This window comes from Myripristis murdjan, chromosome 11 (genome assembly GCF_902150065.1).
Source record: "Myripristis murdjan chromosome 11, fMyrMur1.1, whole genome shotgun sequence".
In the NCBI taxonomy this organism is placed as follows: domain Eukaryota; kingdom Metazoa; phylum Chordata; class Actinopteri; order Holocentriformes; family Holocentridae; genus Myripristis; species Myripristis murdjan.
This window is the reverse complement of record NC_043990.1, coordinates 5,744,786-5,770,923: the sequence shown is the minus strand read 5'-3', so window position 1 is coordinate 5,770,923 and position 26,138 is coordinate 5,744,786. Positions and strand designations below refer to the sequence as shown.

Sequence of the window (26,138 nt, the reverse complement as noted above, 5' to 3'; positions counted from 1 at the left end):
AAAGGGTAATATCGCATTTCTGTATCTCTGTGTCTATATGCAAAGGTAGAGAAGTTTTTGCAGTTCACTATAGACTTTTTTTTTTTTTTGCTTGTTTTCAGCAGTGGGATCCATCACTGTCTGCAGCTGGGTACTGGTGTATTTGAGAGTTTTGGCGAATGGGAGAGTTCTTCATACTGACATTCGCAATTTCTATGAATAAAGATAACCTCACGTCTGCCTTCACAAAACATCAGAACAAAATACAAACTGGTTTCCCCCACAGCAGCAAGCGGGAAAACTGGATTCACCATTAATCCTCGAAATTTAGAAATTCTTCACCAGCTTGAACCAGAGCAGCGATATGGATTATGAGGATTATGAAAGCAGATGGCACACACTGTTAGTTAACAATGACAAAATCTGAGACGCTAAAAATAGCGGCACATTAATCTAAGGTACACAGCGTGCCAATCACATGTTGAGATGTTGCGTGGCTGCACCACTTTAACATTTGTAATGAAGTGCATTTACATTTTGTTTGATTTTGTTGAGAAAAAACTGAAATACGTCATCCAGCTCTGTGAAACAAGTGCAAACAAGATGTTCGCTTTCAAAATAAAATGCATCTGTTTTGTTAGCAAAGCACAACGGTGGCAAGTTAATTTTACGTAGCAGCAGAGTGCATGCATCAGGTGGTTTCAGAGATGAATTGGGAAAACAATACAGCAGTGTGTTGATATTAGAAAAGAAAATGTACTTTTGAAAACTTAAGTATTTTTAAAAGCAGGAACTCCAGTATTTTATCTACTTTAAAAAAAATGACCTATGCAACTTTCACTCGTAGTGAAGTTAAATGTGACCAAGAGTTTCTGTACTTTGATGCGAGCAGTTGGATTGTGTGCTGTTTGATTTTAGATGGTACTAGTGGGGGCCACATCAGGAGAGATGGGTTGGAAATCAGTGAAACCAGTATCGGCCCAGTCCACCAGCACACTGGTACATGTGTGGAACCATGAGCCTCTGCCTCAGTTCACTGCAGGAAACCACGCGGCCGCCCTGCATCGTGTCTGGAGCTCGCACCGCGGTCGTCCTCCGTACAGGAAGTGATAGCAGCTCCGGCTCCCTGAGTCATCAGCGGCGTCTGGCGCCTGTGACGGTGTTTCGCTCAGCGCCGTCAGCGGCTCGGCTGCGAGCTGACCGCCGCCGCTCCTCTGAAGCCTCTGAGCCGCTGAGAGGCGCCGGCCTGCAGCGCCTGATAACGGCTGCAGCCTCGCTCGCTGATGGCCGCACGCCACCGGGAGGGTCTGCCAGCCCAGATTACACACACACACACACACACACTCACATACACACACTCACACACATACACACACTCACACTCACAAATGCATGTCCATTCTAAGGTTTGAACCACTACGGGTTTTTGAAGGCCGTTGATATTTTTTAAACTCTCATTCTTTGCGGATAACTGATGATTATACTGAAAATCAATACTACTGCTCATAATAACTCCATAATAATAACTTTGTTTACAAATCACTTTTCTAAACATTTACAAAGTCCCTTACAGTGTCAACCCTTTGAAACCTCAGCAAATTCACTTGATTTCTTTGAAAACACGTGAATAAGATAAAGAGCAAATTAACGAAAAATTACCAGAATATTAGTCAAAATTTAGGGAAAAAAGAATATTACCAGATTAAAAAAAAAAAAAAAAAAAAAAAATCCAGAAAAATAGTAAAACAGTAGTGAATAAAAAATAATAAATAGTAAATAAAAAAAAAAATTAAAAATAAAAATTGTGAACTAAAATCTTTCAAAATCAAAGCCTGCACATGGTTTTGAGCCAAATATTGGGTCAGTGTATCTGTCTAACCTAGTCCTACTTTCTCTCTCTCTCTCTCTCTGTGTGTGTGTGTGTGTGTGTGTTCTGAGAATTGGGTGTGTGAGGTTCATGTTACTCTGCAGCAGCAGGTCGGGAGTGTGTGCGTGTGCGTGTGCGTGTGTGTGTGTGTGTGTGTGGAGGTAGACTGGAGTTTTAGCTGAAACAAACCTCTCTCTGTGGCAGAAATAATCTCATTGGCTCAGTTAAACTTCAGTGGGCGGAGCCACAGGACGTCTGGATGTGGAAAGTTAAGCTTCAGTCCAAAGGTCAAAGGGCGAGAGAAAAAAGAGCAGATAAATCATGACGCCACATCTCGGTGAGCTGCATGGTTAGCCGAGCTTAAACTGCTTCAAACTGGTAAATACTGTTGTTAGTGTGAAACAGTCAGAGGTCAAACTAGCAGGATGTTTCCACACAGTCGACAACAACATAAACCGCAGTTTAACATCTTAACGTCTTTAAGTGGACTGACTGAGGAACGACTGCAGCGTCTTTTTACCCTTTCCAAAATGTCACATGTGAAATATGCCCTCTCACGTTTCCCATTCTCACATGTGACCGGCAGTGTTCACATAGGAACTAACATTTTCGCCCGCGAAAAGAAAATTATGTCCCATGTAAACTTTAATTTCCCTCATGTGGTTTGTTTGTCACATGTGAAATAGCAACATGTGGTTTCAGGTCACATGTGGAAAACCTCAGGGGAAATGACTGAATTACATGTGGCTGTAGGTTCTAACACCACATGTAGTTTATTTTACATGTGATTTTTTTCATATGGGATGTAATAACTGGACCCAATGATGTACTGATATACTTAAATCACTTTATTTAAACTTTATTTATTGGCTATAAAGTGTCACATTTCCATGACTCACTCTTATGTGGTATAATATGAAATCTATATCTCTCTGATGACGCTTTGTCCTCGAATGCAAAGACCGCCACTTCTTTTTGTGAAAAATCTCATCTTTAATTGCACTTATTCAAATCATTTTTCAAGCAAACTGTTTGAACCACACTCCTGCAGCTCTTTAGCGCCCCCTCTCTGTGCGCACCAACCCTGACTCCTGAGAGGCTACATGAAACTGTATCACCAAAACAAAATTACTGCCCTATTTACATCCCTGGTGATTTGAATACAGTGTGTGTATGTGTGTGTACATTATTGGTATTGCATTATTGGCTTTTTACCCAGCTAAGAATATAATAACCAGCCAATAATGTAATACGTTATTACATTATTAACAAAAACTTGATACGTTACTGGTTCAGAAATTTTATTACGATATTGACTGTTATTACATTATGAACAGAAAAATTATTACCAGTTATTGCACTGTTGGCTGCTGCAATGAAGTCACAAATTTATGAGAAAAAAAAGGAAAACTCAGAAAAATACTTACTTATAGTCTAACATTTATAAAGGAACCGCATGGCTTCACTTTGACATTATAATCTCAGAGTTTTTTTTTGTTTTTTCTCATAAATTTGGGAGTTTTTTCATGTAAATCTATGACTTGAGTTTTTTTCTCAGAGTAGCCTACTCCCCCCTCCCCAGGCTGTGTATTTTTTTTTTCCCTGCAGTAGTACGACTAGAACGCCGTTGTACAAACACACACACACACACACACACACACACACATGTTGGTAATGACACATTCCTGACTTCCCACCTTTCACATCCAACCACAGAGTAACGCAGCATCATCCAACCAGTGCTGCTCTATTCCAAGGAGAGAAGCTTATTGGCTGCTTAGGAAGCTACCAAAAAGTTGGCAGATGATGTCACCAGCTCATTTGCATATCAGTGTAGTTGCTACAGTGCTGCTTTCGGCGGAGGGAGCGGCTGCGCTGTGTGATTCGATTAGACAAGCAAGCTGCGCCGAATTATGACTCCCAGAGCTTTTAAAATGATTCCTCCTGTGCTCAGAAAAAGTTTGCTATATTTGTTGCTGGTCGCTTTCGAAAAAAAAAAAAAATAATAATACCGCTCGGGAAAGTCACTAAATCAACAGCGAGCTCAACCAATGAGATTATTTCTGCCTCCAAAGCGGCTCTGCTGTCGAGAAATGAACTAATCTGTTGTGTAGTGTGTGTGTGTGTGTGTGTGTGTGTGTGTGTGTGTGTGGAGGTGCAGGGGTGTAATGTTTGTGTTTATGTTTGTGAGAGTCACAGACGGAAATATCGTGTATGTGCGTGTGTGTGTGTGTGTATTCATGTGTTACCATCACCATACAGTTTGTACATGGGAGCATATGTGTGTGTACGCATGAATGTCTGTGTGTGCATTCATGAGTTTAAGCCTCGTACCGTGTGTGTGTGTGTGTGTGTGTGTGTGGCCTTGAGTGAGACTAGAGGTTAACACACACACTGTCTAGACTGTGACTCAGGCCCAATCCACCTGCCGAGTTAAAACAAGCGATGTAAATTAAGTGTGAAAGCTATTTTGCCGGCTCTGATTTCAGTAAACAGAGCTTCTTCCTCCGCCTGAAACTTTCTCAACCTCCTTAAATTCGGGGTCAGACCATTAGCAGAGAGACGGCAGTGAAAGTGCGACGCGTTTACGGCTCCAAAATACCAGGCTGCTCTATGATCTGACCCCTGCTTTGTGCATGTGTGTGTGCGTGTGTGTGTATATGCGTACACAGTATGTACGTGCATGAGTGTGAGCGTCTCTCTATAAAGACATCTGATACACACATGCTGACATTGTGGCTCGGATGAGGCGCACGTGTGTGTGTGAGCTTTTAAAGGAGCAATAAAATCTTTTTTCAGCTCATTGCTCGCTTCGCCTCTCACGGCCGTCTTAATTTACTGCACCGTCTGCGTTGTCAGAGAGGTGTGTGTGTGTGTGTGTGTTTGTGTGTTTACGCTGATTACGAACCTCTAAGAACCCCCTCCCACTCAGCGCTCCTTGCAAGTTTCGATTTAAACCACGAAACCCGTCCGATTCTTCATTTTATGATTTTGCACATTTTCTTGAGGCGTGTTATTTCCTCTGCAGCCTCTCAGTCAGCTCGACTCGACAAGTGATTAAAGAAGAAGGCCGTGCTGCAGTCAGTGATTTTTTTTTTCAACTTCAAGTCAAGCTAGAAAGGTCAAACGACCAAGTCAGAGGCTGCAGAGAGCAAACCTTGGCCACACTTTTAAAATAATGTGAAAAAAGGGAAGGAGTTAAATTATGAAGCACTGCCTGTGCCTGCCCAAAACTCACAACAGCCACGAATTCAGACGAGAATCATCACAGTTATCAAGCGCCGTGAAAATAGACCAAACTAAAAATGTAACTAGTAAATGAGGAACTGTATTCTTACCCAATTACAATTATTCTGCACTCCACTCCCCCCTGTTTGGGTGTAAAGGGGGAGGACGGGGCTTCTAATAAACCTTGGAGACTCAAAGAGAAAAGTTGCAAATTGTAGCGAGAGAAATAAAAATTTTATCTTTATCTCTTCATCCTCATGTCAGCCAAAAGACTGAGGTATCTAATCTAAAGTCTAGTATTTTCCATATTTTCCACACTCATAAGGATTTATTCAACAGCATGTCGGTGATCACCGTGCACTAGCAAGATGCTAAAATTCAAATGCCGTCAGAAATATTGTAAAACACATAAAACACATTTGAACCATGTGTTGGGAACAAAACAGTAAATATGAAATGGGAAAAATAAATTTTACATGAGACCCGTCATGGCAAGATGCAACATTTACAATATTTGTTTGACTTTTAAGAATCATGTAGAGTAAATTTTAGCCAATAAAACAGATTCTGTCACTTGCAGCACAAATTATGGCACAAATTATGGATTGTACCATTTAGTTCCTAAAATCAGCCACAATGAAAAACTGCTTTTCTTTCAGGGTTTATTTTGTTATTTTTCATTAAAAAGTCCATGAATAAAGTTGAATTTACAGATTTTCAGCTCAGAGGCAGGAGCGGATGAGTTGAAGGCAGCAAGACTTCTGTTTGTGAGTTGGGAAAATCAAAGAGATGATGAGGTAAACCATGGACTTTGGTACTGAACAGGAGAGAACCCTTGATTACACTGCATTTGCTGATTAGAAAAAAAAAGTGTTATGGTAAGTTTTTGCCTGTTTTCTAACTGTACAGATGCAGCTCCTGGCCAGGTCAGTTGTTTTAGCGAAGGCTGACAAGGAGCTGTTGCAGCTAACCTCGTTTCCATTGACTTTCATACAGACTTTATTTTGGGGTGAACTGTGCCTTTATGATCAGTTTCTGCTCAGTGCTCCCTTCATGTTATGAGCTCATTTTCTCTTCAGTACAGTTTGTCAGATGATGCTGCAGGTGAGTGACGTCGGCGAGTGCAGCTTAAACCGGTTTCTGACTGTTCACACACAGGCATTTGAATGTCTGTCTGTGTGTGTGTGTGTGTGTGTGTGTGTGTGTGTGTGTGGGCGCAGTTCGTCTCCAGGTTTATGTTTCTCCTGCCACGTCAGTCCTATTGGCCACGGTCTATATTTAGCCAGGAGGTCGCAGCCAAACAGCGTGGGAGACGCTTCAGAGAGCCGTGAGCCTGGAAGGAGGTCAGCGCCGTGACTGAGATGTGCTGTTAGCATGATAACGAGAGTCGAGGAGGGCCAGGAAACAGCGGAGCAAGGGGTCCAAATACCGCATATGAACACACACACACACACACACACAAACCTTTGAGCCTTCAACTTCAGCTCTTATTTCTTTACACAGCATTTCCTTACAAATTGTGATCATCACTGTGACACAAAAATATGTATTACATCTGATGTCAGGGCACCTTTATTCTAAATTAACTTTAAGAATCTTTAAGAAAAAGGTTAGTTTGGTCATTGAAGGTGCAGTTTTTGGGATGTAGAGCACAAATAACAATTTAGTATAATACATATATTGAATTTTTTAATATATTTTTAACCAATTTTTACATTGTTTTTATGTGCATATTATTATTTTTTATTGTTTTTATGAGTATATTTCCTGCTCTCATACTGTAAAAAGGGCATTGTAAAGTTTTGGATTTTTTGTTTTAAACAAATTAAGAGCTCGATTGTAGTTTCCTGGGGTTTCATGTTTTTTTTTCCTGCATGAAAGTTTAAATTCATCTCAGCTATAAAATCTGTCATCTCTGCATCATTTGCTTGCAGATGAAGGTGTTGCATGTGTTGGAAGTTTTCTACTTACGCACCAATAATTCATGCATAATCTAAAATAAAGGATGCACTTTATTTTTACTTTATAAAAACATGTCGTCTTCCCTTGGTGAGGCAGCGGATTTGTCTCCCAGTTGTGAGGAAACTCAGATGGAAAATCTGTGGCCAACAAGTATTTTTAATCGGTTCTGTTTGGAAACGTTGGAGCCATGAAATCTGTGTCAGCTCAGTGAACAGTTCGCCACATCAGAAGTCCTGGCCTCAGGGTCCGCTGGCTTCGACCTTTCCACTCCTTGCAGACGGCTGCTCACACACACACACGCTCGTGGTCGAGGAGTTCAATCTAATTCTCTTGATAAACTCGTCCTAAGTGGCTCCAGCTGAGGACGTAAACGCTCATTTGTCGAAAAGCCAAGAAACGGCAGCAGAATCCGACTGTAATCGAAATAATTACAAAATGCATTATGTCTCTGTCGTGTCGTATCGTGGTGTTGTCTGTGTGTTAAGTGTGTGGGCGCTGTGGCGTTGACCCTCACGCTGCCGCCGCTCGTTACGACTCTGATGTTGGACTTTGAGCCTAACGAACCGTAGAGCTCATCGTAAGCCAACGCACCGTAAACACAAACACTGTAAAAGCTCAGAGATTTGAAGTGAGAAATATGCCACTCACTGAAGAATGTACTCTGCAGTCTCAAGGGTTTTTTTTTGTTTTGTTTTGTTTTGTTTTAATCAGAGCTTTAATTAAACTTTAGAGTACAAACTGAAAATGTAAAGCTCTTTAAATAACTGATCACTGTCAGTCAGAAGGATTGGTAACAGTTTCACCTCTGTGTCTTTAATGCATTCACTGGAATTTGAATTTTATTTTATTTTTTCCATCACTCCCTGTATGGAAAATATCAATACTACCATCCTCAAAAATGTAAGCATTTGGTAAACAGTGGTTTTAAAACAGCTAAACAAAAAAAGGCAGATAAGTACTTTCCTGCACTGAGTTTGCAAAAATAGATGTCATTTTTTCAGGTTATTACATAAAATCCAGTCTTTGGAGGCCCAAGGAGAACATAGAGAAGTGTGTGATTTTTTTTTTTTTTTTCATCATGAGGTGGGTGTCATGGTGGCTGCGGCTCTTCATGAGCCGGCGGCTGTAAGAGGAGAACACGCAGAGAATACAAAATGAGAGAGAAATGGGACTTGAGAAAGGATGACATTAAATATTCATGTCATGTTTAATAATAAAATGAAGTCATTCATACTCAAATTGATTCAGTTCAAAAAGTTCACCTTCCATTAAGGCACAGAACAGCACTTAGCTCGAACATAAATCATCCTATAAAAATAGGTATAAACATGGCAGCGTCACATACTGTTACCTTACAATACCTTGGCACCGACTCCGGTCTAAATCCAGTCCATCTGCTCTGCTGCTGCTTCACAAAGGACATCATCCACCTCACACTTTGTTAGCGTTTCACTTAAAATGGATCTACTGTACAGTGTGTGTACAATCTGATAATGCTTTAGACAGGCGGAACATAAAAATAAATCGTGTTTATCGTCACATTTTATCAACAGAGAGACTGATGGGGAAAGAAATAACTTTGTGATATAAGCATGGCAAACATGTATGCTGCATTTAGCAAAGTAGAAGAAGCAGTCAGTGATTTCTACAGTCCATCCTCAGCGGTTATTAAACCCGATCGACTGTCAGGAAAAGCAGAATGTCGTCGACGAACGTGGAGCGTAATCGACAAACAAGAATGCAAGCAGATGAGTGATGATGAAAAATGAAGTGTAAGACCCTCACGTTCTCGCTTTCTCTCCCACATCAGTGAGAAAAACACATCAGGCTAGAGTTAGTTTCTCAGAATAATTCTCTAAAATACTGGAGGCCAGTTCATTTTCAGTTCATTCGGTTCAGAGTGTGGTGTTACCTGGCCGACCGGTGATCACACTCCAGCTGCAGTGTATGGGCAGTGTTCATATGTGGGAAATGCATATAATAAGATTCATACACGAGTAATATGAATTAAATGTATTAAGGTGTTAAGGTGAAGGACTACTTTAGTGTTGCATTTTGTGTGTGTGTGTGTGTGTGTGTGTAAACAATGTAGATAATTTAGAGTGAATATTTTGCATCTGAGAAAACACTTCCTGTGAATATTTGTTGTCTCAATAAACTCTATTCTTTGTTGTTTCTGGCTTATTCCACTTCCTGCCCATAGATACTCAATGGAAATAGTTTTGATGAATTATTCAAATTTTCAACACAAATAACAATATCTATGTGTTTTATTGTAGTGTTAATAATAAATGGCTGGCTTCAGTGATTTCAGTTTGAATGGATAATTTACAGGATTTAAGGATGTAAATGTTGTACGTGTTGGTCAACAATTCACATTAAAGGAGAGTCTGTGAGCAGGAAGTGGAATAGTTTTCCATTTGAATGAACGGACAGTGAACTGCCTCCATACCCTGCATAATTCATAAGACAATACAGGACCGTTTACCAAAGACGTCTGAGCATGAAGATCATCATCACTGCAAATGCTGAGAGCAATATTTTACTTCAAACTGTAGATAAAAATGCTGTAGCTCACCTGTAAGAGTTTTACAAAAAAAATGGTGATGTCATCTATATTGAATTGTGTTTTATGTAGTAAAAATATCAACTTTTTATTACTAGAAGTGCAGTCATTTTAATTTGGATCCTGCTGGTTTCCAGTGTTTGCTCTCCAAGAAGGTCGGTGTGTTGCTTAAAAACAAAAAAACAAAGATGATCTCTTGGCTAAGTCGTCTTCGGGAACCCCCCCGCACCCTCCCACCCCCTCACCCCTTCCCCCAGGCTCAGGAAGGCTGGACAAAGTTCAGCTCCACTTCTGGGCCACTAGCTACTGCCGTCCCGCTGAGGGAGGCACCGCTCCCAGGGGCTGTAGGGCAGCGACAGCAGCACGAACAGGATCCCGCCCACGATCAGGACGGCCCCCGCGCAGCCGACGCAGGACACCGACCAGGACAGCTCGTGGTGCAGGGGCACCGTGTGGTCGCTGGCCAGGAGGGCCAGGACCGACTGGTGGAAGACGATAAGACTCAGCAGCACAAGGACGCCTGCGGACGGAAGGAGGACAAGTAACGGCAATAAATTATTGTCATGATTTGTCAGCTGATTAAGCAGCGAGCTAGCCAAGAAAGTATCAGCCAGGAAGTCTGCTGTGTACCTGCCGCTTCCTCTTTTCTTTTTTTCCTTGTCCTGTCTTGTTCTGTCCTGGTGATGTCTGATTATTTTCTTACTCCCTCCATTCTACCTTGCAGCCTCATCAGTTTAATGTTTTGTATTGTTTTACTCTGGTATTGTTGTCACTTTATTGCTCTAAAAAAAGAGCAAACAGAGCTAAACCTGTCAGAGTTTCTGTTAAAGGACTAGTTCACCCAAAATGCACCCGGGAAAAAAACCCCAATGTATCTTCTCATTTACGTCTAGTGCAGTCTATCCATTCAGATAGTTTCTGTGCAATTTGGTGAGGTTTGCCACAATGCCTCCTGGCCGGGCGGAGACTTGCTGGGAACTATTTTTTGCCGAAGAGCATCAGCAGACTGTATCCTCCCACCTTTAATCTGCACTCACTGGACGCAGTAAGATTCAGTTTGCTGTTGTTTCTTCAGCAGGAAATAGTTCCCAACAAAACTATTTGCCCCCGAGGCCTGCGGGTCATGTCGGGTATCTGTGTCACTGTTTTTGGAGAGAACTTTTACTGTTGAGTTTTTCACATGTGAATTTTTGAGTTTGAGCTCCAAGAAACAAATAAAACAAAAAAAAAACAAAAAACAAAAAACAAAAAAAAAAAAAACCTCGTCCAGCTGTATTGGGGTAAAATGAGACTAACTGGAAACTTTGCCAAATCACAGAGAAACTGTCAGAACTCCTCATGCAGTCTGCATGAGGAGTTAATAGGAATATTTTGTATTGTGGATCAACTTTTCTTTTAATGGCACATTGTGGAAACAGACAAAGACTGCCGGAGAGAAATAATCACTTATTTATCAGTTACTTGTAACAGGAGGTGATGAGGTTTATGGGAAATGTCAGTGAGAGTGACATTGAGATTTAAAATGCCACAATGCCCCTCTTTAAGAAAGAAAGAAGAGAAAGAAAAGGACAAAGAGCGTCTGTGACAGAGGAAAGGAAGAGCAGAGGAAAGCGTGAGGGAGTGAAAGAGAAGCAGTGTCATGGATGAGGAAAAAAACAGGAGACAGAAACAAAGTCGCTAAAGTACTAAAGTGACGGCGAGCAAAAGAGAACAGAGAAATAAAAGGGAGTGTCACAGAGAATAAGACCGAGAGCAAGTGAAAAATAAAAGTGATGAATGAGAGAGAAGAGACCGAGTGAGAGAAAGAAAGAGAGATGAGATCAGAAGTGACAGAAAAAGAAAAAAAAACTTTGACCTTTGCCCCGGTGCTGTGCACCTCGCAGGAAAAACAGAGAACATGCATCTCAGGGGTCATGACTAATGCACACAACTGTAAACATATGGGCCCAGAACAGAACAGAACAGAATAGAATAGAATAGAATAGAATAGAATAGAATAGAATAGAATAGCTATCTCAGCTTCCACTGTCTTTTTTTGATACGCTGTAACCTTAACCAAACCTCTGCCTTTGGCCTTTTTCTTGGGTCAGCTCATTAAAAATAATAATAATAATAATACTAATAAAAGTTTGACCTCACATTCTGTTTTTTTTTTTTTTTTTTCTGTAAATTTGGACTTATTTCAAAAGGAAAAACAACACCAAAAACTGGCAGCGGTGCTTTTTGGGAGTCTTTCTTAAAGCGTTTCCCACAGGACTCCATGTAAATATAGACACGGCAGCTGAGGCAAGAAAAAAAAAAAAAAAAAGCTCAAGTTCCTCCAGTTTTAATGATGATAACTGAGAGAAAGAGGAGTGGAGGCGAGGATTGAGATAACATGAAGCTTGAACTGAAAATTGTGTGGATCGAGGAAATGCTCCTTTAGGATGGCAGCAAAATGAAATCCGGGGTCAACAGTCTGTTCAAATGGTGTTGGTGCGTTTACTGACCTGACAGGATGAAGCAGAACGACGCCGGCTTGAGGAAGAACAGGATCTCTTTGCTGAGAGACATGGTGATGCAGATGGCACCCATCACCATCAGGAACAGGCTGAACAGGGCCAACATGGCTGCCGCGACGTTCAGATCTGCACGAGGAAGGAGAGCTGTGTTACAGAGGGGCGACGGGGGCGGGGTTATCTGGGCCACCGGGTTGCGATCTTACGTGACAGCCTGTTTTGAGCTTTATCCAACACTTAAGGGCGTGAAACTCTCGTGGTTGAATATTCAAGATGTTGAAAATGAACGAGGGAAATATTTCTGGATCCTTTAGCTCCGCCCACTTCACTACTCTATCACCGTGAAGTGTCTAAAAACTCAAAATCTTACCAAGAATATTTGTCGTATTTCAAGTCAAAATGTCTTATTTCTAGTCAAAATACCTCATTACACTTAAAATAAGACATGATCACCTCAGAAGTAACTTGTTTTTAGACATTTTTCACTTGTTTTAAGTGAAAATTTGCTTGAAACAAGTGAAAATTTGCTTGTTTCATTGGCAAAATTTGCCAGTGGAACAAGTGAAAATTGTCTAAAAAGTTCTTTCTTAGGTGATCATGTCTTATTTTAAGTGTAATGAGATATTTTGACTAGAAATAAGACACTGACTTGAAATAAGACAAATATTCTTGGTAAGATTTTGAGTTTTTGCTGATTTGCACCACACAGGCCAGGCTGAACTATGATTTCAAAACAAAGAGACGGCGAGAAATCTTACTCATCAATCAAGTGTGCATCAAACGGCGACTTGGCTGATGAGAATGGATGGGAGGTTCCCCTTGCAGGAATGATGCATCGTGTCCAAACACACACACCAGCACACACGGCTGAGTCATTTCATCCAGGTAGGGAAAGGAAAAGCTCAGCTGCTAAGTTCACTTTCCTCACGGCAACTTGGGAAAGCACATCGTTCGACGCCCGTGTCACGACTGCTTCGATGATTTCCACTGATAAAATCGACTTTAATCAAGAAAACAGAGGTGCAGATGACGCATTGCATTGAGACATTTGTGCACAAGGAGATGCATCGCGGGCCTTCCTCGTATTTTACACGATCACGATGCCCAAATCCCCGCATTCAGGCCCGCAGTGACGAAGACGAGGCGCCGCTTAACCAACAGATTTTTATGCAAGCCGGGGCCGTGTGATGTTATAATACAGTACGGGAGCTGCCAGGGAAAAAGGAGAGGTTAGAAGGCAGCTGGGAGACGCTTGAACGCAGCGTGGGAGGAATACATTTAAAACGCTCACGGAGCAGTCAATGGCCAACCTGAGAGAGAGAGAGAGAGAGAGAGAGAGAGAGAGAGAGAGAAAACACAGAGGTGGGAAAGACCAACGATGGGGGAGTGAATGGCAGGATAAAGAAAATGAAGGGGTTAACAGGGAGCAGGGAGGGAAGGAGGAAGGAAGGGAGGGAGGAGGACAAAGGGATGGAGAGAGAGAGAGAGAGAGAGAGAGAGAGAGAGAGAGAGGGAGTGGGCGGGCCGGGCGGCCGAGACGGGCCAGAGGAGCCGGAGAGGTCGGTGACTCACTCTTCTGCGTTGTCTTCTGGAACATCACGGCGTTTCCCCCCGTGGTGAAGAACTTGAAGTAGGTACAGTTTGATTCTGGAGAGGAGAGAGAGAGAGAGAGAGAGAGAGAGAGAGAGAGAGAGAGGGAGAATTAGAGGACGGCACATGGGCGGGAGAGAGACAAAAAAGTGGCAGAAAAGAAGAACGAAGGAGAAGGGATGGAGATGGACAGGAAAACAGAGGGAGGGGAAAGAGAGAGAGAAGGAGAGAATTTGGAGAAAAAAAAAGAGAGAGAGAGAGAGAGAGAGAGAGAAGCTGCAAAAGCGACAGAGCACAAATTTTGATGGGCAATCTGCCCGAGCTGCAGACGATCTTGATGAGCATCTTATTGAAATTCAAGGACCTACACCTCTCTCTCTCTCTCACACACACACACACACACACACACTCTCTCTCTCTCTCTCTCTCTCTCTCTCGCTCGTCCCGCCTGCGTACACTTTAGTTTCAATTATTCTCCATCAGACATAATCAGCCGTGAACGTCAATGACAACCTCAAGGTGACAATCCGCTGCTTCCTGTGTGCAATTAGCGTTGTGCCGTCTGCCAGACGTGTTGCAGCAATTAGAGTTCAGCCGTCAAATACAATGTGACACCTTTCTCTCTCACTCACACACACACACACACACACACACACACACACACATCACTCCTCATTAGTCGGATCAAAGCCTCATCCTCACAGCACTCTGGGTTTGTGTTTTCTCGGCTTCACGGCGCCGGTTCTGCCGACGAGCTGCACTCCAATCCTGCAAATGGACAAAATTCAAACCCCGTCGACAAACTGAGACTGGGATTTAACGTGCGGGGCGGGGACGTTGGCCCCCGGCATGCTGGGGTTCACCGTGGCGAGCCGGCCGGCCACCGTCACCTGGCTCTCCGCTCACTGACCACATTCATATAAAATGTGACTGCCGGGATTATGATGTGGGTCTTTATTAGACAGAGTTCAGTGGAATGACAGTAACATACTGACCACAACATGCACACATCTTAATCACATAGCTGTAAGTGTGTGTGTGTGTGTGTGTGTGTGTGTGTGTGTGTGTGTGTGTGGTTGCTTTGCCAACACATTTCCTCTGTAACAAGTTTAGTCTCAAATTCAGTGTCAAAATCTTGTTTTCCTTCAAGGTAAAAAAACTAAATAAAAAAAAAATCACCCAGTGGGATGAGATAATCCAGCTGAGTTTCAAATGCAGGTCACTTGTTTCAGATTTTGTTTTTCTAGGATTAAGTATAATTGTTTTGTAAGAGGCAGATTAGCCCACTTGGATTAAGAAAATGACACAAACAAGGTGATTAGCGTCTGAAAAAAATGGGATTATCTCATCCCACTGGCAGATTTTTTTTTTTTTTTTGATTAATTGTTTTGTTTTTCTTTTCTGTTTGTTTGTTTGTTTTGTTTTAACTAGCCAAAAGGCTAATTTAGTAATCTAATTCAGAGTTAGCATGCGGCTACTAGCTACAGCTAACAAGAGCTTCTACATTTGCTGGTTTGATTTGATTTGAAAATCTTGTCTCTTCTTTTTTTTTGATTTGGTTTGTTTTAGTTTTAGATTTATTTTAATTTTAATGTCTTATTTTTTATAAAAGGGACGGCTGTTGCGAATTAGCATCTGCCACAAACACGATGGCACATGCACTTTGTCTGTGTCACAGTGTGTCAGTCCCTGTCAAATAAACCAGGGAAATAAAAATCAGTGCTAACTAGAAGCTAAAATTAACTAGCAAGCATAAACTTTAAGTGTCAGAGGCAAAATGATAAGTAAAACGTTTCTTTATGCACATAAATTAATATTAATAAAGCCTATTTCATACCATTGAGACACTGAGAAAGACAGCTAGCTAAAGTTAGCTTTTACAGTCCTCCAATATGGCCGCCAAACGATGTCACATGACCTGAAACCCTCTGCAGGCCGTAGAGCTGCGTGTCGCTTTCACTCTGATTCAGAGAGGAGAGTAACAAATCACATTTCCTCACAAATATTGTGATTTTGACCTTTTATTTCATTTATTAAAGTCTTTTTTTTTTTTACTTTTAGCTAAAGATATTTTTGTAGTATTGCACTTAGCAGAGCACACTCTATAAATTTACAATAAATTTATTTATTTATTGTTTTTATTCTGTGTATGTTTCTGATGGTCTGTCTCACTGTTTCTACTCCATGTGCTTTTGCTTGATTGCTTTAATTATTTTGATTGTTTTTTTTTTTTTAAATCATTTGTCACATAGTGTTTTCTGTAAAGCCCTTCAGGCTGACTTTTATAAATTAATGTTCCTTTCTTTTACTTTTACTTTGTCATTTCTCATTTTTCCATCTCAGAGAATGTAGTTTGAACTCTGCGCTCTCATGCTTTTAGAGTTACATGGAAAACACGCAACACTGTTTTTACCACTACATTTTAAATCACTCCTTTATTCCAGCAGCAGGTTTTGAAACAATAAGTGCACCAGCGGCAGCTCTTGATTAGGAAGCTCTTGTCCTCGCTCAGACGGGGCGCAGCAGCCGGTGAGTCAGTCCAGGAGTTAGTCAGACGGCCGCTAACTCACCGCCATCCATCAAGACGGACAGCCAGACGGCCGTCAGACACACTGTACAGCCAGCAAGCCGGCACATAAATCAGCTCGTCAGTCCGTCACCACCTCGCTCACAGGCATCACACAAGCCCAGCGCTCAAAATAACAATAAGTAAACTCAATAAAGAGTGTGTGTGTGTGTGTGTGTGTGTGTGTGTGTGTGTGTGTGTGTGTGTCACCTCCGGGCAGCTCGGCCGGCCCGCAGCTCTCTCTCTCCGGGTCGATGTCGGCCACCCACAGCGTCTTGGTGCAGCCCTTCCACAGGCCGTAATGAGCCGTCATGCACGTCTGGCGGGACGAGATCACACTCGTTTCAGGGATAACATCAGCAATTACATGTTTTTTTTCTCTTCATCTCTGGGTTTTTGTTTTTTTTTTTTTCATATTTTGGACATCAAACTTCCATCAGCTGCTAAAACAGGAAATTACTGTTTTTCTCCCTCCTGATAAACTGATGGGATCGGAGCTGATCAATTAAAAACTGCATCACTTGTTATGCTCTTTCTCTCCTGCTCATGGGGTGGGAGGGTCTGAGGCCTTGTTCAGACTGCCAGGCCAAATCTGGGTTTTGTCATATCCGCATTGTATCCGGATTGATTTTACAAAGTCTGGACAGAAAAAAAAAAAAAAAACAGCAAAAGTTTTGTGCTAACCAGATCCAAACCACATCTGGAGGAGGTTTGAAATGCGATTTCAGTCGGATTTGAAAGTCACGTCTCAGTCTGGATGCTCAAACTGGATTTCAAAGTGTCTGTTACATCACTGGCAAAGTGACACACAACTACAACATCAGTTCAAAGTGACAGAAGTGCACGATAGCCGCGCTGTTACCATGGATACGTTAATTCATCTCAGCCTCCTCCGTCGCTCAATTTGTCGAATGAGACGGAGACGTTCTGCACGATGGATCTCCATGTCTCATGCCTCCGTGTTTTGATAAACTGCTCCTCCAATGCGTATATGGTAAACTGATGCCTACGTCGTTACCATAGCAACATGTGCTGATAATCCGATTGCTTGCAAATAGCAGACAGTCCATCTTAAAGATCTAATTTGAGAAATGATTTGAGAAATGAATCCGATTGGCCTGCAGTCTGAACGCGGCCTGAGGTTCACCCAACTCACAGCGAATTCAGTGACAGGGTCATAAGGTAAACTGGCATTATGGGATGCACATGTGTAGATGAATATAAAACCAACAGGAACTAACATTGTTTCATGTGTAGGACCAATCAGCTCCACTCCTGTTACTAACATGGCTGAATTATGTAAATCTGATTTTGGGGTTTTCATAATAAAAATTGACCATAAAAAAATGAAAGACAGCATCGAGGGAGTGTAGTCAGGGGTAGGGTTGGGAAATTGAAGAAATGGAGCCGGATCCATCATTTTCCCATAATGATTCCTGGAATTTCTCATCTGCATTCATTTTGCTCAGTTGTGTGCACTGAAGCGACTGTGGTGACGTCACACCAAGCGTATCGGGGTGGACACGCCCCCACTGCACCGCTATGAAGAATGTCGTCATTATCAAGCCAGGCAGGAGGAGGAGTGCAGCCCTGCAGCGTAACCAAACAATGTCGAAGCCAGAAAAACGCAACTTAACTTAACTAGGGTCCTATAATATCCGCGAATACGGAATCGCGGAATTAGGAAAAACAACTGCACCGGCACCGTACGAGTCCAAAAGGCCAAGAAACTTTCTAGGCTACAGCAGCGCACTGACATAGATTGTGTAACAAAGTGAAGAGTTGCCACTCTGCTCTATTTTCACTGGCTAACAGCAGCACAGTGGCTTAGCTTGTCTATTCAGAGAAGAGATATCACTTTGGCTTATTTTTCATATTCAATCTATGTTATCACAGGCATACTACTGCTCATTCATTGGTAGCTGAATTGTTAGATCTGTTTGATAATAATAATTTAACATATTGTTAAATTATTGGAGTCAAGCTTACTGGTAAACATCTACTCCTTCAAAATAATTTGTTATGTTCTACAACTCATAAACATACATTAACACTAAATTACACTATTATTATACATATATTATTACACTAACACTAGCCCCCCAAAATTACAAAAATGTATATATTTGGAACCGTTATCGGAACCGGTAGGAACCGGAATCGTTAAGAGGGAATCGTTAAAGAATCGAAATTGTTAAAATCCAAATGGGTCCCAACCCTAGTCAGGAGAAGCGTCGCTCCTCAGTTCCTCTAAAGTCGATGATCTCGCTCACCTGGTTGTTGTAGAAGCTCTTTGGCGGCGACAGCTCCACCCAGAACTCCGTCCCGACCCCCAGCACCGTCAGCACCACGCCCACGATGGCCACGAAGAACGCCAGCTTGATCTGATGACACAGTACAGCACAAAAAAAAAAAAAAAACAACCGGAACATCAGTTATTATTTTAAAATGAGGAGAAAAAAAAGAGACTAAAATCATAGTTTATCATTCCCAAATTAAGAACTAAAGGAACTGCCTCTGTAATTTTTGATCGGTGAGCAGTGGGAGCTCCCCTTGAGTTACACTGGCATCGACACAAACAGAGAAATCTAATGTGCTGGAGGGGAAAGTTGTGCTTTAACAGTCGGATTCTCAAACCTAAAATCCAATGGGCTTATTCAGAAAATACGAAAAGGCAGCACATCCCAAATGTTCAAGTCAAGACGGACAAAATACTCACATTTGCTGCTGTTTATTTGGCTCACATCACATTAGAAATAACTAAAGGAGAAATGCCTCCCATGCAAAGGGACTGCATTAATAACACTGATGTGGCACAAGCTAAAATATCACACCATCCTCCATCACTGAGCAGCTGAAAATGTGTGTGTGTCGGGAGTGTGTTGATACTTTATCAGGTGGGAGGTTTTCAGAGAAGCTACAGCAACTTTTCAGTGTTTTATTTTTGTGTGTGTGTGTGTGTGTTTGCTGCATTATACATTACATAGCTTGAGTAAATATCACTATTTTACACTCGAGGAGCCAGACATTGCAGCACCTCACCGGTAACCCTCGAGTCAGCGATATTGATCAGTGGTCATACATATCAGCTCCCTGCAGGTGTGATGTATTGTGGTTATTTTGTGCTGTGGGTGAAATAAAAACTTTCTTAAGAAACTTAAATGTTTTACTCTCTTTACAGTCAAGGAGCTGCTTTCAGGTGTTTGCAGAAAAGACTTTTTCATAGGGCTGCAGCAGTTTATTTTAGTTGTTGATTTATTTCTTGATTTGTCTTTTTTGATTGAGCAATAAATCATTTAGTCTATTGAACATGAAACTATAAAATAATAAGAAGAAGAAAAGCTATAAATATAAATAATGACCAAGTACGATGGAAAGTTAGTAAAGCCCAAAGTGATGTCTTCAGATCAACCCCGTCCCCTCAGAATCACACTCTCATCCAGATAAACTGCATTCTTTATTACATTCAGGTAAAATATATTTTGTCACAGATTTTGTTTCCGACGTATCACCAATATGTTTCTAGTAATCATATCTTCGGGTTTCATTAATTCGCCAATTTAGCCACAAAAATTGCTGGACTAAGGTGAGGAGAAGGTTAGGTGTAGGCATAAAACGAAATATAATACACAACAAAAATACGTTCCCCTCGAAACGTAACTGAGAATGCAGTTTAGTTGTATGAGAAACGTCATTTTCGGAAACAGGGTTTTCTCAAATGACTTCTTTTGTCTCCAAATATTGAAAGTAGGAAGCAAATCTTAGCATCTTAGTGAGCTTGGCATTTGTACTTGGCTCCTCCTGCAGCTCAGGAGGCCCTCCTGCAGTTCACACACCATAAGAGCCAGTCACCTTGCCTTCCTGGGCCTCGCTCATGGTGTTTCCCGTCGATGTCGTCCTGCGGCGCTTGTTCCCCCCGAACGTGCTGCGTCCGCTCATCAGGTTGGCCAGCCCCGCCGCGCCCTGAGCCGGCCCTCCTGCCGCCCCCGCTCCCGCCGCCGCCGCCGCTCCCACCCCCCCCGGCCCCACCGTGCGGCCATCCTCATCGTGCACGAAGAAGGTCGACCACATGTTGCGGTAACAATACGGAGGGAACTAAGACAGCGGAGTGGGATTCAGGTTTGTGGCCTTACCTGGCCTGGGCCTGTCTGGCCTTGTTTGGGATGGAAAAATGTATTTAAAAAAAAAAAAAAGAAAAAATACAGAGGCAAAAAGGAAAATGTGCCCACAGGTGAACAATGTGAAATTAAAAAGAAAATGTGGACAAGGAAGGGGCAAACGTGATGATGACGGAGGTAGAAGAATAAGAAACGAATAGAAACGAATACCAGGAGGGGGAAAGACTGAGCGAATAAGACTTATAGCAAAAAAGGGGGGTAGATGAGTGACTCAGCGTGGAGTTAAAACAATGAACCCACGTCAGAAATGCAATAAAAAAACGAGGCTAATTTTATCCTGCGTTGGATAAACAGGCATATGTCATAACAGAAACTAAAAACGGTTTCTCTGCAGACGTTAGCAGCACAAGACTGGCGTCTGTCCTCGCTTCACGGAGCGCTGCAGGGAGAACGGCGGCTTGGACGATGGACACAAAACGGTTAAATGGGTCATCATGGGGAAAAAAAAAGGACAAGTATTTTAGAAAATGACGGTCATCGGGAGCATCAGGAGGTAGAGGTCAGGAGTGAATGAAGTGACGCGACCTGGAGATGAGAGGGAGGACAGAAAGAAAAGGAAGAAAAAAGAAAGAGATGATGATGTTTAAACAAGTTGAGTTATAGAGAGCAGATTAAAGGTTGCAGAGATGGAGAGATGGCACGGGGGGAAAGACGGCTGCACGTTTTCTTGGCACAGAGAATAAAGTGAGAGACAAAACATGAACATGAGGCGTAACGGAGGGAAACATGCAGTTTGACCTGCCTAAAAAAAAAAAAAATACTATTTTTCATGCTTCATGCTCTCATCAAAAGTGTTTTACAGGGTCATGTTCAACCCTGTTCTTCAAACTAAACTATTTAAGTACCTTCATCCACCAGAAACTTTATTTATTTACCATAAACTGACCTGAAAACTTGAACACCTGCACCTGCATTTTCTCAATAATCGTTTAAGCTTCAGGTTTCAGAGCTTTATTGCCATCAGTCCGTGTGGCAGAGGCGAATGTGTTTGAGTTCAACATGCATATGGACATGACAGAAATTAATAATTAACCCTGGACACATTCCCAAAACCAGCACAAGCCCCGGTTTGCATAATAATGAGGCAGTGTGAAGCCAAACCAGGCAAATCCAGGAATGAAAACAAAATCAACGTCCCGCCCGCCCGCCGCCGTGGCTCAGACAAAAGAAAACAAACTGTTTACAAGTTTGGAAGCTGTCACCAGACCAGTTTGGGCTTTGACAGGAGAGGAAACCAGAGAGGAGGGTTTGCTCAAATCACAAATAATTATCCACAACTATTCTGCTGCATCTTCTCTCATTGGGACGGAGAGGCCGATACAAAAGCGGGTGGCGTATTTGAATCACAATCAATTATCTATTTTGAGATGTTACGTGACAGCAAAGCAGTACAAAAAAAATAAAACAACAGCAAAAAAAAAAAAAAAACAGCCACAAATCATTACCTGCCGTCTATTCTGAGATGCTCTGTGATGGCTCAGCAGCACAAAACACACTCGCTGCGGCGCTCGAGCCACAACCAATTATCTATTCTGAGACGCCGTGTGTGTGAGAGAGACGTCACGTAAACACGCCGCAGATGAATTGAATCCTAAATGCTTTGTGTCTGTGGGGTGAAGGAGGCAGCTGTCCCGCCACATTCCACCGGGATGTGGTGACAACGGACACGATACGCCGCCACCCCCCCCCCCCCCCCCCCCCCCCCCCCCCCTCCTCCTTGTTAGCAAAAATGAAACACATCCCCTGGGGGACTGAAAGCACAACTTCACCGCTTTGCCATCACCCTGCAGAGTGAACAGCGTGAGTTTAGGATCGCTTTAAGGGAAATTTTGCAGCAAAGACCATAAAACAGGAAAATGCATTGCAACACACCAGATAATAGGCCACAATACTATATTACCTTGAGCGCTGATAAATAAATTTTAAAAAACTGCAATAAAATGACAGGCAGCATTTTCATTTATGTGAGAGAATGGGGTTTCAAACAGCAGTCCACCGCCTTGCTCAAGGGCAGCACCGATCAGAGGTATTAAAACTTTGTCACTTGAAAGAAATCTTCATCCACCGCATTAACCTGCTGCTCACACCGACTGGGCCGTGCAAGCAAATCAGCTGCAACTTTATTGTCATTGCAGCTGTATAATTTTACATACGTGCATCAACATTTGTATAAACCAAACAAAGAGAAGCAAAAAAACTGTGTAAAAAACAGTAGCACACAGTACATACATATTTGTATATTTATACATTTATACTGCCTCTCTCTGACCTGTTTTTTTTTTATTCTTTTATTCTTGTTCTTTTTATTCCTTTACTCTTTTATGGTGTTTATCCATTTTTTTTTATCGTGACCAAATGCATCGTTATTTCGTTTCACAGTGCATCTCTGATGTCATGTCGAAATGACAATAAAGGAATCTCAATCTGAATCTGAATCTGAATCTGAATCTGAACTGTACAACAACAAAAAAAGTGAAAAAAGGGAGTTCAGTAATTACAGTCATAGTGAAATCTTTGGTTAATAATGAAAATCAGAGAATTACAATCACATTTTGTGAGTAATATTGACACCTGCACTGGTTAGTATCATTACTATTGTTATTAATTTGTTGTTATATGAAAACAATAGCATGTCAAGTATTACATAAACACTTTTTCACACAGTGCAAAAACATAAAGTATTCTGAACCTCACATTTGTTATGAAAAATAGTCTCATACCGGTTAAATATAATTTAATATAAATTAAAGGTTTAATATAACAATAAGTGCAATAAGAAGAACAATATTTTCACCTACTGTATAGTGCAACAGATCAAGTTAGATGGTGGGAATGTAAGAGAATCAGCTGTGGTAAAACCTCAGGCCACTGCTTAAGTAGATCAACAAATAAAAAAAATAAAAATAAATACGAAGAAAAAAAAAATGTGCTCACTCGTCAGAAGTTAAGTGTGTGATCGGAGCGGACGCAGTGGATAAGTGGCACTGAAGCACGAGGGGGAAACTCATTACGGTGGCTGTGAACTGCAACAAATAAACCACTGTTTAACAAGTTCACCGCCTCAAAATATCCCTCCCCTGTCTCCCAAAATAAGCCATCGTGGAATCGGCAAGCGAGGAGAGAGCGCTGCCGAGTGAAAACCACACAAACAGAGAGAAGAAAAAGAAAAAGAAAAAGAAAAACACACACACACTTTCAGCGGCAGATCCATAAACACCCGGAGGAAACCTAACGTTTGAAGGAGAAGAGGAAGAAGAAGGAGAAGAAAGAGGAGGAGGAGGAGGAGGAGAAGCCATTCTGTTTAATTCTCCCTCACAGCCTCGGCAGCAAAGACACACACACAAAAAACCAAACAAAGAATCAATAAATCATGCGGGAGTTAGGCGCATTAGTTTTATTTTCCCCACTCTGCAACACGCCGCCACTTCACAAATCACAACAATGATATTAACTGAAGTTGCTGACCTGCTTTGTGTGTGTGTGGCTCTGCTCGGAGTGACGGAGGGCGAGGCGAGGAGAGGGAGTGAACGAGGGGAGGGGAGGGGTGTGGGTGTGTGTGTGTGTGTGTGTGTGTGTGTAGGGGTGCAGTTGGAGGCCCAAGTAGCTCGCTGTTACGTCTGTATGGGGGAGGTGGGGTGGTGTGTGTGTGAGACTGTGCTCAGCGTGTGTGTGTGTGTGTGTGAACAAGAGTGTCACCTAAATGTCCACTTATATACATCTGCATATTGCATCTTGTGCGTGTGTGTGTGTGTGTGTGTGTGTGTGTGTGTGTGTGTGTGTGTGTGTGTGTGATCACATGGATGTCTGCATATCGGCTTGCAGACCTACGTATCTGTCTGCGTATAACACTGTCAGCTAAATGCCTATGTGCGTATGTCTGTGCATGTGTGTGTGTGTGTGTGTGTGTGTGTGTGTGTGTGTGTGCGTGCACATGTACCTGTGTGTGTAAGTGCATATATGTGCATGCCTGCATATAAGCTTGCAGGCTCAAGTATATAAGTGTGTGTGGATGATGGTGTCAGCTAAATGCCTCACTGAGTATGAGTGTGTGTATGTGTGTGTGTGTGTGTGTGTGTGTGTGTGGTGTCTGTAAGTGAATCTGTTTGTTTATGCTAATTTAGCCTGGACTGTAAAATGCACTTGTGCAAAACTGTGTCACACAACACACCACAGTATCTCTACAATGCTGTGTGTGTGTGTGTATGTGTGTGTGTGTGTGTGCATCTCTGTGTTTGTGTATGTGTATTTTTAAGTGTATATTTTCGCTCGAGCATGTATTTCAGACTGCGTGCCTGTACTTGCGGATATGCGCACTTGTATGTGTGTGTGCGTGTGTGTGTGTGTGCGTGCTTATGCCTCCTCTATCTATTTTTAACCCCCACCTGTTAATGACATTAAAGGCGAGCGGGGGGAGGGAGGGTGGTGGGGGGTGCGGGGGGTTGTTAGCTCGACCCTGGCTGTGAGGAACGTGTGTGTGGCCGCAGCTACGATCCCGCTGATTGAAGAGGGAATTGTAGATTCAACACCTCGAAAACAAGCAGCAGCGCCGCTCAGACGTTGGAGCCGTGACATCAACCCGCCCGCACGGCGAAAATCTGATATCCTGCTGCCTGCTGACACACACACACACACACACACACACACACAAGGCCAAAGTTTATCCACCACTATGTGCTCCTGTTTGAATCTGTTTGCTCTGAAAGTCCTGTGTGTGTGTGTGTGTGTGTGTGTGTAAACCCTGCAGAAGACTGAAAGAGCTTTAAAATACGTTTAAATTAAAAAATATTACAAAATGCCCCTGTATTCGGGATGCACATGAATCTGGATCCATATTTGGGAAATAATGAATAATCAGCTTTATTTAAGACATATATAGCTCATTTCCACTATAAAGAGCCGTGCCAAACAGGGCCGTGCTGGGCTCAGCCCGGCACTGCCCTCTTTGGCCTTGCAGTGTTTCCATTGCTTATGGTACCAGCGGGTCGGCGTCATAGAATTAGAGAGGCGCGCTCGTTGCCATGGAGTTGTTATAGTAACAAGAGGAGCTATCAGTTGTTAGCCTACATTAGCTTTTTGCTACTTCATTTAATGGACAAAATCTTGTTTGAATAAAAAAGCCACCGGCCGGCAGCAGGTGGGTCGGCCATGACACCGGTCAGGCGGGCCGGCCCGCTTGACGCTGACCGGTGCCGCGGCCAGCCCACCTGACGCCATCATCATCATCTTCACAGATGCTCTGCCATCTGCGCTTAGTGGTCACATTTCCATTTCCATTTGTAAGAAAAATGTAAACTAGGCTACACCACAGAAAAACCCAACAAAAAACTCAGCAAGCAAATCAATTTCTTCCATAATCTCTCCAGAAACTAATGTTTGTAAATAACAGCCGACTGGCTGAAGGTTTAATGGTTGACACTTGTCACTTGTCAGTTTGTAGCAGCCTGGTTAACTGACATTCTAACGGACCAATCACGAAGGAGATCATATTTAGGCCCGCCTCCGCGGCCCCGTTCTAACCGGGCCAGCACCAGATGTCAAAGCGGGCTGAAATCTTTCACGGTTGGTTCCCGGAACCAAGCAGGCTGGTGTAGTGGGAATGAATGCGGAACCGTGAATTTCACGGCGCAGCGCGGCACGGCACTATAGTGGAAAAATGCTAATAGTATCTTCACACTTTGGGTTTACTTGAGAGGGAAGACACTGC

General features: G+C 42.5%; 1 protein-coding gene across 1 annotated transcript; it reads right to left on the bottom strand.

Moving 5' to 3' along the window:
* Window positions 1–9,901: 9,901 nt before the first annotated feature.
* On the bottom strand, window positions 9,902–20,327 carry LOC115368131 (voltage-dependent calcium channel gamma-6 subunit-like). Its single transcript, XM_030064126.1, has 6 exons — window positions 20,109–20,327; window positions 18,530–18,640; window positions 16,467–16,575; window positions 13,673–13,747; window positions 12,092–12,229; window positions 9,902–10,122 (listed from the first exon to the last, which is right to left on the bottom strand). Exons 1-6 carry the CDS (start codon window positions 20,325–20,327, stop codon window positions 9,902–9,904), a joined length of 873 nt encoding a protein of 290 aa, XP_029919986.1.
* Between the last annotated feature and the right edge of the window lie 5,811 nt (window positions 20,328–26,138).

Excerpts from the sequence above, each read along its gene's own strand:
- LOC115368131 (XM_030064126.1), bottom strand. The coding sequence starts at position 20,327 with ATGTGGTCGACCTTCTTCGTGCACGATGAGGATGGCCGCACGGTGGGG. Across the intron at positions 18,641-20,108 it reads GCGAGGCCCAGGAAGGCAAG|ATCAAGCTGGCGTTCTTCGT; the intron begins GTGACTGGCTCT and ends CTGTGTCATCAG. Across the intron at positions 10,123-12,091 it reads GTTCTGCTTCATCCTGTCAG|GCGTCCTTGTGCTGCTGAGT; the intron begins GTCAGTAAACGC and ends TTCCGTCCGCAG.